The sequence below is a fragment of the Orbicella franksi genome, chromosome 12, assembly GCF_964199315.1.
Source record: "Orbicella franksi chromosome 12, jaOrbFran1.1, whole genome shotgun sequence".
In the NCBI taxonomy this organism is placed as follows: Eukaryota; Metazoa; Cnidaria; class Anthozoa; order Scleractinia; family Merulinidae; genus Orbicella; species Orbicella franksi.
This window is the reverse complement of record NC_138156.1, coordinates 9,110,219-9,126,088: the sequence shown is the minus strand read 5'-3', so window position 1 is coordinate 9,126,088 and position 15,870 is coordinate 9,110,219. Positions and strand designations below refer to the sequence as shown.

Here is a 15,870-nt window from a genome sequence, read left to right as displayed (position 1 = left end):
AAGTGTCTGTGAAGAGGATTTAGATGAAGTTTTGAACGACTAATACGTATATACTGAAACAATTAGCTCAATCTAATTGTTAAATAGAAGTGATAAAAAACACCTGAAAAATTGGGCTTTCACTGCTGTCCTTTATGGGTTGAAAGAGTGCACCTCGTTGACTAGCACGGATAATTTGAGTACTTTCCTTCATAGAGCACACGAGTTTTTATATGATGAAACACGAAATATTTTATTGAGTCAATCTGAGTGAAACTTACACAAAAAGTATTTTAATATAACTCTCTACCTATTAAATTTCTGTTCGTAAACGCAGATATCTGAGAATATGACAGACACAATCAAACTAAGCAGGAAATCACTTTCCATCCTCAGTTCATTCATTTCAAATTAAAGCATTTCCTAAAAGCGCTCTTATCCTATGTTTGCCGCGTATCTTGTTGAAACCTCACGTGTTTTCTGTCCAGGGCACTGGGAGCGCTGATTTTTTTTAATCCACCCCTTAAATTCGACTTGAGCGAGCTGGTTTGTTTCCTGTTACCGGGAAGAGACCGGTTTACAACCTGTTTTACCTTGGGGTATCTTTCGGAATTTTCCCTTGAGGTGGGAAGGCGCAACACTCTTGTTTTTCCACTGGCGCGGTTTTCAAGAGCGAGTCGCATCAAGTACGGCTTGCAGGGTTTGGTCGTTTGTTGTTCTACTTCCGTCGATGTTATTCTATCTTGACCAGCGGTCGTGTGAGTAAGCGCTGTTACGGTGACCTTGGTCTGTGGAGATTCTACCCGCACTGGTTCTTTGGAGAAGAGGTTCATTCGTTGCCAGGGCACCGCGGTTTTAACTGGCTTCTCCGTTGTAGGTGGGGTGGGGGTGAAATTGTTTGGACGCACTGGAACAGACGGTAGATTAGCACTCACAGGGGCCTGGTTCATAGACTTAGGCGACGGCGAGACATCAGGGACTGTAAAATAAGACATAACTAGCATTCTCATACATTTCTAATAACTGCATTCTCATCGCCCTTAATACAGCGACATAATCGTTACCTCTGTTTTCAAGGTAGTGCTGTTTTTGATATCTAATCAGTGAAAACTAGGGTCTGTCCATTTCAAGTGTTTGATCTAGAAATATTGAATTCGAGTTAAAATAGCGAGTCTTACTTTAAACGTCGAGTTATTATTTTTAGGCTTAATATCACTTTGGTTAACGTTAGCCTCAATAGCATTCTTGTTAGCCTAGCTAATTAGCACTGCACCCTGGTCAGCCATATTATCAACTTGCTATTCATAGATAAGGGTAACACTATTTCAGAGTAAAACTTAGAAAAGAAGTCTAAAAATATCGAAAATTTGACTCTTACAAGAAAATCTAACTCGAACTCAAATGAAAAGTAAACAAATGAATAGAAAAGTGATAAGAAAGGAAGGTAGGAAGAAAGACTGGAAGAAAGGCCTTGAGGGGCGATTATGGTTTTGCTCATCGTTACGTTTGTTTGCTGCTTGTTTGAACATGGTCAGTTAAGAAGCAAAATTTTTTAGTCCATAAAAAAGATACAGACTGTAAGAAATCAATTATTTTGATGACGTCATCTTACCTGTGGTTGTCACACTTGCTCTTCCATCGGATGACAGGTGTGTCACGTACTTTCGTACCCTTTGCGTGTTATCCCAGATGTCGTTCCTAGTCTGCGCAGTGCGTTGTGATCCCTGCAGCGCCTTGTTCATAATCACGTATGTTTCGCGGCTAAAGTTGCTGGGTCGGCTCTTGTGTCCAGCCTCTGCGACAATCTGGGCGACTTTTACGGCCAGTTCCTTCTTTTTAGGCATCTTCGTTTGTGGTGAGGGTGTAAAACTTCGAGGACATGGTGTCGAGGTGCGAGGTGGGTCCACATTCGGGGTGTCCCTTCCAGGACTGTCGAGTCTTAAGGACTCTATTGCTGGGGACTTAGAAGCAAGTCTGTAGTCCCTTTTATGCAGGAGCTTAGCAGCAGTATGGGGCTCGGGTGTGTTACCTGAGGAGGCCCATCCATGTTTTGGAACTAAAAACAAAATTCCGAGTTATTTGAAGACCAAAAAAAGCAATACCATCCTTAATCAGGGTATATTCGTTGGCATAATTAATAATACAACAGTCCAGCTATAGAAAACATCATGATTTACTGAACTTTGAAAAAATTCAATGGATATATGCGGGAAGTCGCTTTATTCCCGGAAATTAGCGGCTGTCCTCGTATGATTTGCAACGGAGTATATTCTGGTAAACGTAAAGAATAAGTGTAGCAAACGTGTCAAACGAATAGATCACAGTCTTAGCCATGGCTATTAGTTACCTGGTGTTTTAACTGCACTGCACCGCTCAGGTTGTTTCACAATTGCAGTAGTCTCAGGTTTGGCTGCAACCTTCTTTTCTTCAAGCACTTGTTCAATTTCATTTTGAATGGATGACAGTGTTACACGGTTGGTGTCAAGTTTGGTTTGACCGCTGATTGACATTGCCTTAAGATGACAAAATATACACCAAAACATGAAATGATTTATACCGGGCTTTTATTTTAAAAAATGTTTGTGAGATTATGTTACAGCCGCACTGCATCATGTATACTTGTTCTCGGGGAGTACTCCCTTATATGGGCTATATAGGTATGTGCGGCCCTAAAGGATATGGTTTTTCAGCCGTTTTTGTCACACTGATAGGGTATGTTTTTGCACTCTAGTCTTGATATAGGTATATTTTTTAAGAAGAAGCCACATTTTCATCATTAACAAAAAATCAACAAAAGCCCTTCACAAATTATGTTTACGGCAATTTAACATTGGTCTGAACTAGGGAATTACTAATTATAAAGCAGGTCCGAAACAGGGTTTTGATTTAAGGGTTAGGTCATAAATAGGGTTTCGAATGTTTGGTCAGGTCATAAATAAGGTAAGGAAAATCGCAGATTTTGGTCATAAATAGGGTAAGGGTTTGGAAAGCGGGCCACACACCCCCACACAATTATTTTGGGAGTAACTCCTCGGACTTGTTCAAACGGGAAATTCGCCCAGTTTCTCGCCACACTGGTTCTCAGAGCCTCCGTTTCTTTCGGTGATATTTTATAACGAGTAGCCGTGAGGAAGGAATTGCTTTCGCGTTAAAAGAGATCGCTGTTCCTTGCTTAAACTGGCTTAGATTTAGGTATTGTAGCTCGGCATTACAAAGCATAGGTCGATCGATGTGAGTCAACACGCTCAAAGAATCTGAATGTCGAATAAGTAGTTTTAAATAATATGCCATTGAAAAAATAGTATCGCAGTTTTAAATAGCGGAAGTTAACAAATTAAGAGCAGGTATTTTTTCTTTTAGAAATTATTTATTCATACCTTGCTTGTTTCACCAGATAACCAAACGTGATTCAAAATCTGAGGTATGGTTATTCTCTTCCTAGGGTCCCATGCAAGAATGCTACGAATAATTTGCTGACACTCTGACAAAGAGAGCAAAATTGTAACAGTCAATGAGAAAGTGAAGTGGAAAGTAATGTTTTTAACATCGTGATACGAAACGCGCGAGATGAACGCGCGAAAAGAACGCGGGTGTCCGATAACGTGGATGCAAGTGCGTGGGAACACTCTCGCGTTGTTGCTTTAGCCGACGAAACAAGGCTTACTTTATCAACAGTTATCACAGTTTTTTTTATCTATGTTCTCTCTTTACCTGGTGAACACATACTTCTAGGTGGAAATGCTAGCTTCCCTTTCGTCTGTACAATTAGCGAGTGCAAACTGTTGTCATTGAAAGGCAATCTACCACACACCATGGCAAACAGAATAACACCCCTGTAAAATAAAGGAAACAGTTGATACAAAATAAATTGAAAAATTTTGAATATACGCACTGAACCTGACTACCTACCTTATTTCCGGGATCGCCACCGGAAGTAAGCGATATGGAGAACCCACATTAAGCTATGTAGTACTTACATGCTCCACACGTCTGCACATTTTCCGTCGTATTTCTGCGCCTGCAGTATTTCAGGGGCAGCGTATGCGTACGATCCACAAAAAGTCGAGAGTAGTTTACACTTGTTAGTGGGATAACGAGTGGCAAATCCAAAATCTGATGGACAATAAAACAGATGAGGTCTGAAATAAAGACTGCAATGAACTGACTAATACTGCAATTCACCATGCTAGCAGCACTTGACTAGAAGTGTGCAGTGTTATTGATACTCAAGAGTATTCCCAATCTAAGCTATTTTTAACTCCGTTAATCCGGTCATCAACGGGCCTCAAAAATCCGACCGTACTAAAGTGGTGGCCGTACGTATTAAAGGGTTCTTTAAATAAGAAAATTGCTGACTGAGCTTTTGTTTGAGCCAGAATAAACAGGCCGTAATAACGATGTGGTCGTATTAACGAGGTGGTTGAAAGGCGGGGTTCCACTGTACTTCACTGGCTTTGGATGCTTCGCCGACTGCCAGGGTTTTGGACGTGTAAATTGTTTTTACAGCTCTAAATTAAACTTATAAATGCAAGATCGTCGCTGTGTAGATGATATTTCTATGATAACTGTATTAACACCGAACATACCTGATACTTTTACGATTTTGTGTTGATCAAGCAAGATGTTCTCGCATTTAAGATCCCTGCAAGAGAGATTTTAAAACATCGATACACGTTAATTCTCTTTATATTTTATGAATAAGGGATTGAGTTCGTTGTCCCTGTCACGTCATTTTGTAGCTCTAATTATGAAGAATTACACAAAGCTTCAATTTACAAGTTGGCATTTATCGTTTTCCGATGCAATAGGCCCTTTGCAGCTGGGGTCACGTGACCAAATTTTTTCGAGAAAATTTTCACATTATGGGCTATGACTTGAAGAATGCCAGAAATGGAAAGAGCGCATCGAAAATACCAAAATGGCCAAGTTTGACGCCCCTGGCATTAAAGAGTAAGTTTATATGACAGCTTGAATTTTCGGAAAATTTAAAGGATTTGTAAGGAAAATGTTGCTGGAGAGCAAGACCTTGCTCTCCAACAACTTTTTCCATACAAATCTTCTTATTCTTATAAATATTCAGACCGTCATAAAATCTCATTCCTTAATGATGGGGGCCTCAAACTTGACCATTTTGATATTTTCCGCATGCTTTTTCCATTTCTGGCATTTTTTAAGTTATAACCCATAATTTTATGAAAAGTAGGTCACGTGATGGCTTAGCTGCAAAGGGCCTATTACCTCTCTACTGAGCTCTTGAAAAAAGTTGAAGGGTAAGAAGTCTTAATATAATTTCGATTCTTTAATTTTACTAGGGTAAGTCATTCACTGTTTCTTGTGTACCTTCTAAGGTATTTTTACACACGATATAATGTCTTCGTATTTTCTGCTTGTATTACGAGTTCTTTACGTATTTACTCACATGTTCTCTACATATCAAAGTGTTACTATGGTTTATCTGACCTGTGCACAACATTTCTCCGATGACAGTGTGCCACACCCTCGGCCAGCTGTCTAAACAGGCTTTTAGCCAACTCTTCACCAACCCCTATTCCTCTCCTTGATCGCGCGTTAATATAATCCAGCAAGTCGCCTCCAGAAGCGTACTCCATTACAAGATAAATCTTTGTATCTGTGTGAAATGTTTCGTAAAGTTGAATCTGGGAAAGGAATTGGGAGATTATCAAAACGAGTGAAGTACAACTGACAAAAACGCTGCAACTCCTCCCTTCCCCCCCCCACCCCCCCCCCCTTCTTGATAGAATCCTGCCACATCGGTCTCCGAAGAGACACACTCGGCTATCTTCGGTCCATCTTCGGAGGAGCCGAGATGGCTCATGATCGATGTAAAGAAATCCGGAACGTTCATTTAACTTCTGATTGGAAAATAAGAATTGTAAACTCTTCCGTTATTTTTACGAACATATGTTCATTTCGAGCGTATGCCACTGGAGAAAGCTCCAAAAAAAATGGTAGACAGAGGAAAGAGAGATATATCATTTTTTTGAGTGAACAGTTCGTACCACATTACGATGTCTGCAAGTTGCGTTGAGGGAGTCGATCTCTCGGGGCATGAACTTTGACAGGTACTCCGGTGGGGCCTTTTTCTTGCAAACAAGTTTAATAGCCACCTACGAAAAAAGTATACGTATTCTTTGTAAACTTCTCACTCCACAGTATGTGCTACCATGTTTCTTTTAAAAAATGACATGGGGAGAAAGATAGGGTTTTTTTTTCAAGTGTAAGCATTTTACAGAACAACAGTTTAAAGGGAGAAGTCAAAATTGGAGGCAAAATTATTATCCTCCCGGCCATTTACAGTGCAACTTTCTTTTTATAATATGAACGACTGAACGGTCGCGCAAAGTTGGTTCGCTGGGAACTGAGCTTGCAGATATAATAAAACTGAGACTATCGTGGCAACATCTCATGTTTGTACAAACAGCAGTTGGAAGTAAATGTGAACTACTACAACAGTTCCCCTACCATGTTGTGTCCTTTCTCGAGCAGATCGTCAGCGAGTCTTCTATCCTTTTCGATCTTATTTTCCATCACATAGGCCAGCTTGACTTTGGCATAGGCCCCTGCTCCTAAAACTGTTTTTGTCAGTTTGTATCCTCTTCTCTCGCAATCAACTTCTTCTACAGTCGTTGATGTACGAAGACCTACAAAGGCTGACCCCAGTGGTCGTCTAGAACTCATAATTTAAAATACTTTGCTGTTTTGAAACTTTGTCCCGTTGACGATACACAGGAGTGGAATTTTCCAAACTAGTTTCAGCTTTTATGTTGAACAGATCCAAGTGATTTTTTTCATTGTTTTTTCGGTAATCATTGGAAAACAAAATCCACAATTACTGCAAGGAGAAAATATCATTTCTCGTCCTCGCGCGACCTTTATGACGTGCCGCTGGTTTACAAAGCTTGCGCGCTCTGTTTGTTCTTTGATGTTTGGAAAGCCTTTGAAGTGTTCTCTTCGCGTTCAGAGATAATTATCATGCCCCTGGAATCGTCACATAAAGTGCAAAGGAAGAAAAATAACTGCAAATTTTTGAAAACAGAATACGAACACAGCGAAAACATAATTTCGGCTCTTGAAAGCATTGAGAGAATCAGTTACAGGTTCACTCTTCGGAATAGGTCTTTGCCGCGCTGCAGCCCTGAAAAAGAGGATCGTACAGAGGGTGGGGTGGGGTGGGGTTTTGGGGGGGGGGGGGGTTTCAAAGGCAAGGTTCACGAACGAAACAAATAGAGGATCACGGATATAAAAATTTCGTTTTCCTGAATCACGAAAATATGCAAGTAAGATTCTCTTTTTAATAATCCGTTCTTACACTACTGAAAGAGTGTTTTAAGAAAGAAAAATCGTGAAAGGCTAATAAGTCAAGGCTCCATATTGCATGTCGCATGTTGCATATTGCATATGCATATTGCATATTGCATATCGCATGTCTTAAGTCACTCCCGACAGACGACTCTAACCTTTCGGAGGATCCGCGTCTCAAAATCACGTAGAATTCAGTAGTGAAATCACGAATATCGGTGAATAATTCAAGTTCTTTACGGGTCACGCAAAACCTTCAAGTCACGGATCACGAACAATAATTTCCTAAATTCACGTTTCACGGAAAATAAAATCAGCTCATGATCACGCATCACGCGAATAACCCTGTACGACCCTCCAAAAAGACTGAAACGTGCGGACTCCGTTAGGGTTCTTTTCATTTTCGCTTGAGTTCGACCGGAAATGGCTTTCTTTTGTTTTTTCCCACGGTGAAATAGAACCCATCAATCATTCGGTGTTGTTAACACTTAATTGGCTTTCTTGTTAGACAGTGCTAGCCCAGATAACTTCGCACAGCAGAAAAATAACACTTTTCGACGTCAGAATGGCAGAGGAAACTCTCCAAGTAAAAAGTAGAAAACCGGCAATTTTTCAGCTAAAAGAAGGCGGCGAGTTTTACATGATAGGAAGCGAAGTTGGCCACCAAATGGGTTTGATGAAAGGAGCTTTGTACAAGAAATTTCCTTCGCTCTGGCGCCGCCCTCCGACGATCGAGGAACGAAAAATTTTGCTGTCTTTGAACGTTGGCTACAACAGTATGTCGAACTCAAACATCATGCTTGTAAAGGCAGCTGAGGTTGAAAAGGTCACCTTGGGTGTTGGAGAGAAATACATGGAAAAACAACCAACCTCACCAACTGAGCGAGGGCTGAAGGAGTTTGCTCAGCGCATTAGGCGACCAAATTTTGCTGGGCCATTACATTTTCCAGCGAATTGTTCGCGGGAAGTGCTCAATTCTTCCGTTCAACATTTGAACGCGGTTTCATATCAAACAAAGACCAGCACCAAGTTTTGCAGCAGGTTTAGTTGGAAAGCTCGTGAGGAACTAAGGAAAAAGATCTTACCAAGTCCGAGGTAAGCTAACCGTTGAAGTTATCTTAACTTTCGAGAAAACTTACTTGGTGAAGAGACGATTGCATATGAAATTACAGCTTATCTCTTCGTCATTTACTAACTTTTGCTGCATTTTCTCATTACAACAAAGGGATATAAAAGTATTCATTTAGAAGAATGTTTTTTCCCCCTTTCGAAATTATTTAAGCTTATAAGCTTAAGCTTGAGCTGTAGCGCTATAGCTAATGTCAAATTGATTCGAGTTTGCCCGACAAATTTTACCCTGCCAGAAAATTGTTGTCAACTTTGAATTGGACATTTATTTTATCTATGCAGTCAAAAACAGTGAAATTCGAACCTAGCAAAGACATGAGTTGAAAGCCGAGCCCTTTGAAGGTGTTCAGAATAAAAACCTACGTTAGTTGTCTTGTAATCGAGATAAAACGTTTTGCCACTCAGTACAACATCAACATGTTTGGTCATCAAACTGTGCTTGACCTTGTTTTGGTCGCCAATGGACAGGGCTTAAGAATCATTTTCTCAAAAGAAACAAAAATTCTCAGAAGTTTTCTTATGTTAAGCTTAAATAGTAAGAATGTAAGTATATATCTCCCATCTCTATTTGTATGACCGATCTTCTTTTGGCAAGGAATAAAATGATTTGTACCATTGATTTCCTAATCCGACTTCAGAAAAATTACCGAAGATGGTGCAATAGTTTTGTCTGTTTGTAAAATCACTAACAATCACTGATTTATATATGTTAGTTTTTGTCGACGTGGTATTTACATCTTTCTTTTAGAACACGTGTGGTTCTTGTGTCGTAGCTAGTTTTCTTAATTCAGTTGTACTGACTTTCAGTGCCTGTAATGTGTGATGTAACGACCGTGCAATCAATTGTACGATACAGTTAAGTATGTTTGAAATTTCCCCAAGTTGTTTTCATTTATCGTCGTCCGACTTCAGTTGCCATTTCCCATTCCAAGAAAGAAAAGTTGAACGTCACACTATTAGAAAAAATAATCACTGCCTCAGTTTGCCATCGTCTTTTTGCAAATGAAGCAAAAAAATCATGTACGTTTTGCATAACCTCAACAACTAGTATCAATTGAATTCCCGAGCGTGTTTGTAAACAAGACTTGTGGCTTTAAATACCGCTTTTCTCCTCCTGCTTATACTCAGCATGAATCTAGCATGATGTAATAAATTAAGACTTACTTCGAACGATCATGACAAGCCAACAAGATCAATTGGAAACAAATTGGATACCCCAAGAAGCTTCATAAACCTAGCGTCTATCTATTAACCTTGTATTAAAGTTCATTCCTTGCCTTTTCCTAAGTAAACCTGAACACTAGTTGAACCTGAAGTTGTAAAATATCACTCAGTAAAATATTTTTAGCGTTTCACCGTGAGAGACTAGGCACGATGTTGGATCTCGCCAAGCACTGTGGGTAAACATGACAGAAAGGGTTAACAGCAAGATGGCGGTGAGAACATACGGTCAAAAACCGAGTTCTTTTCAGTTAGGAGATGGAGAACACTACATGATCGGATCCGAAGTTGGAAACTTCCTTCGAATGTTCAGGGGTTCTTTATACAAAAAGTACCCTTCGTTGTGGCGAAGACTTGCGACACTCGATGAACGAAAGCAAATTGTACAGCTGGGTCTAGGACACAACAGCATCGCTACAAATGTCACGTTACTGAAATCTCATGAAGTGGACGAAATCCTTGAAGGGAAAGATGAAAAGTATAAAGTTTCTACGGAGACAGCCGAGGCAACGGCGCGGAACCCGAGTTCTAAGTCAAAACGAGGAAGCCAACCGACATGGGCACCACAAACGTTGTTTTCTAGTAACTCTTTTCATCTCGATGCTGTGCCCTGCTCCTCAACAGTGAACAGGAATCGGATAGGACCGAAAAGGATCAAAACCTTTCCTACGTGGTAAATTATTGTTCTTGTTTATAGAGTACTGACGAAGACAGGTACCAAATCTCTTTGTGGATGTATCTCCAAAGAGTGGAACTTTTGGGGATGACATTTTAAAAGCTTGCATGCAAAGGGAAAAATGTTTATAAAAGGTTTATAGATTTTTGTGTTATAAGGCCAACTGGAAGCTTGGAAAGCTGCTGCTTGTTGAACAAGGCTATATTGCAGTGGGTTGTGTCACCATGACTCATTGATTGATTGTAATTACCAGCCCCTTGGATAATAGTGCTATCCACAGGATAAATCACCATCCAGTGGATAGCGTGGTTTGTTTTGCCAACACTTATCCACTGGATAGCAATTTATCTGGGGGATAGCATTATCCACCCTTTAAACAACCTGGCTCAGTAGGACAAATACAATCAGTCCAGGAGGATTATGTATTTTGGGTTCTGGGGAAGTAATCATGGTTTTCATATGTCAAGGAAATACTACAGTAGATGGTCTGGGGTTTCATTGTTTCCTGACTGACCCAGACATTTTCAACTTACCTGTACATGTTTGAAAACATTGCAATGTCGTTGTCCTTATCAGTCTGGGATGGTCAGTGTCAGATTTCTATTTTGCCAGTTTGGCCTAGATTTCTGTATTGGTTAGCAATATTCTGACTTTAGAAAACATTAATCAAGATGATCTGGCATATGTGCTTTATGTGTTCAAATCTTTCAGACTTTTTCCTGTGTCTTTTCTTTATCGTCACTGATATTTAAAGGCGTGCGTGAAATAAAGCCCTAAGTGACTTTTGGAACATTTTGAGGTAGCCAGGATTGAAACACCTACCAGCAATTTTCATAGTTTACTCTGGTTTTAGTTATTGTCTCAAAAGAACTAGTTATTACTACAGTACTAGTTCTTTGTAGACAATAATGAAGACCACAGTAAGCTGTATAAATTGCTGGGAGGTATTTCAACACAACATTTTCAAAAGTCACGTAGGGCTTTGTTCCACACACCCCTTCATTTACTATGCAACTTATGACTATTCAGGGCCACCTACTATTTACGAAGTAACATGTGTGCAAGATGTAACTGTAATTTAGGGAAACCCAGGTCTTTTGGAATGTGACTGAACCTTGACTGTCTCTGTTTCAGGACAGTAAAGGCTGTAGCTAGAGAGAGTGTATGGGGTCAGGGTGTGGTGTATGTTTTCAATTACGCTAGCACTGTAGGATAAAAATTGAAAAAAGTCTTTGTTAACCCATTAATATTCTTGGGGTTTTGACCTTTTCTGAAACTGATTTTTTAGGAGATAATTATCTCTGGAAGAGAATGCATAAAATAGCATTTCAGAGCCTCTCAATTTCAAAATTTTCTGGGGGAGCACACCCCCAGACTGTTGTAGAGGCTTGTCCCTTCAGTACTTGAATCGGTGTCAGCTGTCTACTTCATGAAACAAGCCCTCTACTCCCTAAACGAATGAGAACCCTGCTTGTAATTAGCATAATGGCTCCTACGACATGAACATAACTACAGTGTCCACAGTATGAACCGTCTCAGTGTATTTGCCTCCCACTTTGTATGGGATGGTAGTTTGCCACAGGTTACCTCTCAGCTTTCTGTCAGGTTGCTGCAACACTTTACTGGTGTTGTTTTATGCTTCTGGATAGACACACTGTGAAAGTAAAAGTGTCTTGCTTAAGAACAAACACAATGAGCCAAGATATCTTGTTTCTTGTTAATTTTAAGCTGGAAGTCTTGAGTTAAGCATTGAGAAAGGCCAAACAACTTTAGCACTGTCTTAATGATTTTTAGCTACGAAGAAAAATACTTAGTCATGTTGTTTCAGCAGGACAATATGGTTTTGACTTCTGTTCTTACTGCGGGCACAAAGGTAGATCTAGGGGGAGGGTTTAGGGGTGCACCACCCCTCCTAAGAAAAATTCTGGATCTGCCCTTGGGGCACAGCCACCATATACAATCATTACATCAGTGTACCTACCAAACATTTTCCACATTTATATTGATGAATTACTATAATTTTTCAGCTATGATGACCATGATATGGCGGCCATCCATGAAGCAGCAAGTCAACCTGAAGTCTTGGTACCTATCAGACTTGATATAGACATTGATGGGCAGAAACTCAGAGATACATTCACATGGAACAAGAATGGTTGGTGTTTTCACCGCTGTTTTAAACAATATTTTTTCCGAGCATTTTGATGCTTGTTAAGTCTGTGTTGGGGCATGTGTCCCATCTTGCTGGAGTTTATCCTGAATTCTGTAGCATTAATAAGCAACTAGAGTCGAATCTCTCCACAATGGCCACCTTGGGGACAGAGGAAGGTGGCTATTGTAGAGAGCTGGCCATTATGGGGAGGTAGGGGTGTAATATGACACCTGTTTTTTTTTGGGGGGGGGGTGGGGGGTGGTTGCAGCATATTTTTTTTCAAAGAGTGCTTATGTTAGCATATATAAATTAAAATTTGCCAATAAACCAGAAACTTAACCGAGACCAACAACATGCAATACAGATCAAGTTCGCTAACTTTTTACAATAAAAAGTGGGGTTTTGTTTACATGGTTTTTCAGTCGTTAATTAACTGACCATTGGCAAGAGGTTATTTTGGCAATCGTGACGAGTTTTAGTAGCCATTGCCATTGTGAAGAGGTGGCCATTGCAGAGAGATTAAAATAAGAGTGAATGTTTGAACAGTCCATCAGGACCGAAAAGGTGGCTGTTTTAGAGAGGTGGCTGTTAGTGATTGAAGTAGTATTTCTACCTTCTCCCCTTTCCCTCCTGGATGGGATGCTAATCCATCACAGGGTTACCCCCAACACTAAATTTGCTGGTACCCATTTATACAGCTGAGTGGAGAGAGGCACTTTGACTGTCAAGCATCTTGCTAGATAAAACAATACTATGGCCTTTGCCAGGGGTAAGCCCAAACTGTTTGATTTATAGTCCAGCGCACTAACCATTTTGATAGGCCGCTCAGTCTCCCACAACAGGGTGAAAAATGTCATGTACATGGGATGTATCAGTTGTCTGCATGTCTTAATAATGATCTTACTTGTATGGAAAATGTCCAAACTGTTGTGAGCCTAAATCATTTTGTAGACGATTTTGATGTTCCATGGGAAGTTCATCCTGGAATTTTGTGTTTGCCTTTTTGAGAGCTGAAAAGTCCTAAAACACCTGGAAATGAGTGATTTTGCTGCAGGGGTCTGAGAATTTTAATTCACTTGCCAGTTTTTTTGTTTTTGCTTTCTTTGTACTCTTTGGTTCCTGGAAAATCAGACCACATTACTGATTTAAGAACTAAGGGCCTTAAAGAGACATTTTGAAATACTGTAAGTAGTCCGGGGAGGAATAAGTTGGTATCCCTAAATAAACCATTGCTTCTACATAAGATACAGACTCTTGCTTTATCCTATTTCCACTAGAGACGCTGATCTCGCCAGAAGTGTTTGCTGAAGTGCTGTGTGATGATCTTGATTTACCACCAGCGTCTTTTGTGCCTGCTGTAGTCCAGGCTATAAGACAGCAGATTAAACAGTTTGACACAGATTCTGAGATAACAGTGGATAAACAATCAGATCAGAGGGTTATAATCAAGGTATGGTGCATGAAATGTTACTGTTGAGTGTTCTTATCTCGAGGGAAACTGTGCAAATGCAGCTTCATCTGTTGATACAATCTTTTTCAAAATGAGTTAAAATCAGAGCAGTTATTATTATCATGATTATCGTGTTGTAAATAAGCAAACAACATGCACAGTTTCTTGACTCTGGCAGAACTACCACAGGGATTTCATTAATGGCCAGGCACCAGGCTAGCAACTTTTTCAGCAAGTTCCTGAAAACAGCAGAGCTGCAAAAGTTGAACAGTAGGTCTCAACCTTTCAGCTGAAAACCAACTCAGTCAAAACTGGTTTTAGCTGAAACTGCGAGTCTAGTAAGAAAATACCTTGTTCAAAATAGACTTGACTCCAAAAAGAAGGGGTTTGAAATATTAGAAAACATGTTGTTCTCAAGGGTAAATTTTTGAGTTTCACACTAGTAAGATGGAGAAATTGTGGCTATCCCCAGACTTACATTGTACTACACCCTGCTGTACTGTGATAAAAAGCTATAAAAGAAACAGCTGTTGTGAAAGTTGCCAATCTTGTTGAAAAACTATTTTGGTGTTGTTTGGTACCAAATAAAGAGTGGCTATCCATCTTATTTATTATTTAGAGAGTTGTAATTTTCATCCACACAGCTTAATATCCATGTGGGTAACATTTCGTTAATGGATCAGTTTGAGTGGGATTTGTCTGAACCGCTAAACACTCCTGAAGAATTCGCTCTCAGCCTGTGTTCTGATTTGGGGCTCGGTGGCGAGTTTGCCACAGCCATTGCGTACAGCATTTGTGGTCAACTAAGTTGGCATTCAAAAACATATGCCTTCAGTGAAGCGCCATTACCGACTATAGAGACACCCATTAGATCAGGTACAGATGTCGATAACTGGGGTCCTTACCTCGAGACACTGACCGATGCCGAGATGGAGAAGAAACTGCGTGACCAGGACAGGAATACCAGGTTTGTACTTTTGTCTGCTTTGGGCTTTTCTTGCTGGCCAGTAATTGATTTCCTCATGCTAAATACTCCCTTAATGCATGGAAATATTGAAACACATTGTGTAGTTCCAGAAAATATCCATAGCTCCCCCACAAAAGGGATTTTTCTAAGGACCCCCTCGCCCCTTACCCATCTGGAAGTTCCAATTAAGCTTTAATAGTTTTTTTTTTGTCTTAGAGAACCCCCTACTCCCTGGAAATTCCTATCCCTTCTGTGGGGGGGGAGTATGGATATTTTCTGGAACTGCAAAAGAGGTCTTAGTTTGCTTTACACCCCAACTCCTTTAAAAATATAATAACAGCAACCACAAAAAAAGATGCGAAAAGTTCATCATAAACTTTATTAAGTAGATTAAGTTTTGTTTCTCAGAGAGAAATGCTGTTTTGAGACACTTGAAATGTAGTTTAATATATGCACCGCTAGAAGAACCTTCTCAGTGTAAGTCACACTACACGTTTTTATAGGTTAAGGTATATTTAATAAGAATTTTGTATTTCTTTTACAGACGAATGAGGCGTCTAGCCAACACAGCTCCTGTGTTTTGAAAGACATCATCACAGTCGAGGAAGAAACCTAGTCTTTAAAGTGTATTATACATAAAACTATAGTTGTTCTTGTTCTCTGTAAATAAGTCAGCTAATGTAAGTGTCAAGGAATAAAGTACATTTATTTAGGGAAAAAAAGCTGTCAAACAAATTTTAAAGAAAAGCGTTGGTTTAAAAAGACTTGTTATAATCAACTGTTTGTTTGTCATTAGAACGGATTAACGTTAGCAAGTTTGTGAACGACTGTTGTTAAATATTATAAATAAAGGTGAACCGGTTGACGTTCACACTCTCTAAATTGACAAATATACATCTTAAATGACTATTAGAAAACCGTAAACAGGATTTTAAATCCGGGCCCTCTAACGTTTACTACCATGGTTTGGTAATGAC

General features: G+C 39.8%; 3 protein-coding genes across 3 annotated transcripts; 2 read left to right on the top strand and 1 right to left on the bottom strand.

Annotated features, from left to right (window-relative positions):
* Nucleotides 1-398: 398 nt before the first annotated feature.
* Nucleotides 399-6,678, bottom strand: LOC145463857 (testis-specific serine/threonine-protein kinase 5-like). Its single transcript, XM_081447649.1, has 9 exons — nucleotides 6,463-6,678; nucleotides 6,000-6,107; nucleotides 5,440-5,636; nucleotides 4,566-4,621; nucleotides 3,957-4,092; nucleotides 3,691-3,812; nucleotides 3,357-3,460; nucleotides 2,327-2,492; nucleotides 399-2,041 (listed from the first exon to the last, which is right to left on the bottom strand). Exons 1-9 carry the CDS (start codon nucleotides 6,676-6,678, stop codon nucleotides 1,569-1,571), a joined length of 1,578 nt encoding a protein of 525 aa, XP_081303775.1. The 3' UTR covers nucleotides 399-1,568.
* Nucleotides 6,679-7,864: 1,186 nt separating this feature from the next.
* LOC145463856 (SWI/SNF-related matrix-associated actin-dependent regulator of chromatin subfamily B member 1-like) lies at nucleotides 7,865-8,398 on the top strand. Its single transcript, XM_081447648.1, has one exon. It carries the CDS (start codon nucleotides 7,865-7,867, stop codon nucleotides 8,396-8,398), a length of 534 nt encoding a protein of 177 aa, XP_081303774.1.
* A 1,419-nt stretch (nucleotides 8,399-9,817) lies between these two features.
* LOC145462660 (SWI/SNF-related matrix-associated actin-dependent regulator of chromatin subfamily B member 1-like) lies at nucleotides 9,818-15,782 on the top strand. The gene is made up of 5 exons (XM_081446236.1): nucleotides 9,818-10,321; nucleotides 12,352-12,479; nucleotides 13,754-13,926; nucleotides 14,571-14,893; nucleotides 15,438-15,782. The coding sequence occupies exons 1-5, from the start codon at nucleotides 9,834-9,836 to the stop codon at nucleotides 15,475-15,477; spliced, it is 1,152 nt and encodes a 383-aa protein (XP_081302362.1). The 5' UTR covers nucleotides 9,818-9,833; the 3' UTR covers nucleotides 15,478-15,782.
* Nucleotides 15,783-15,870: the final 88 nt, after the last annotated feature.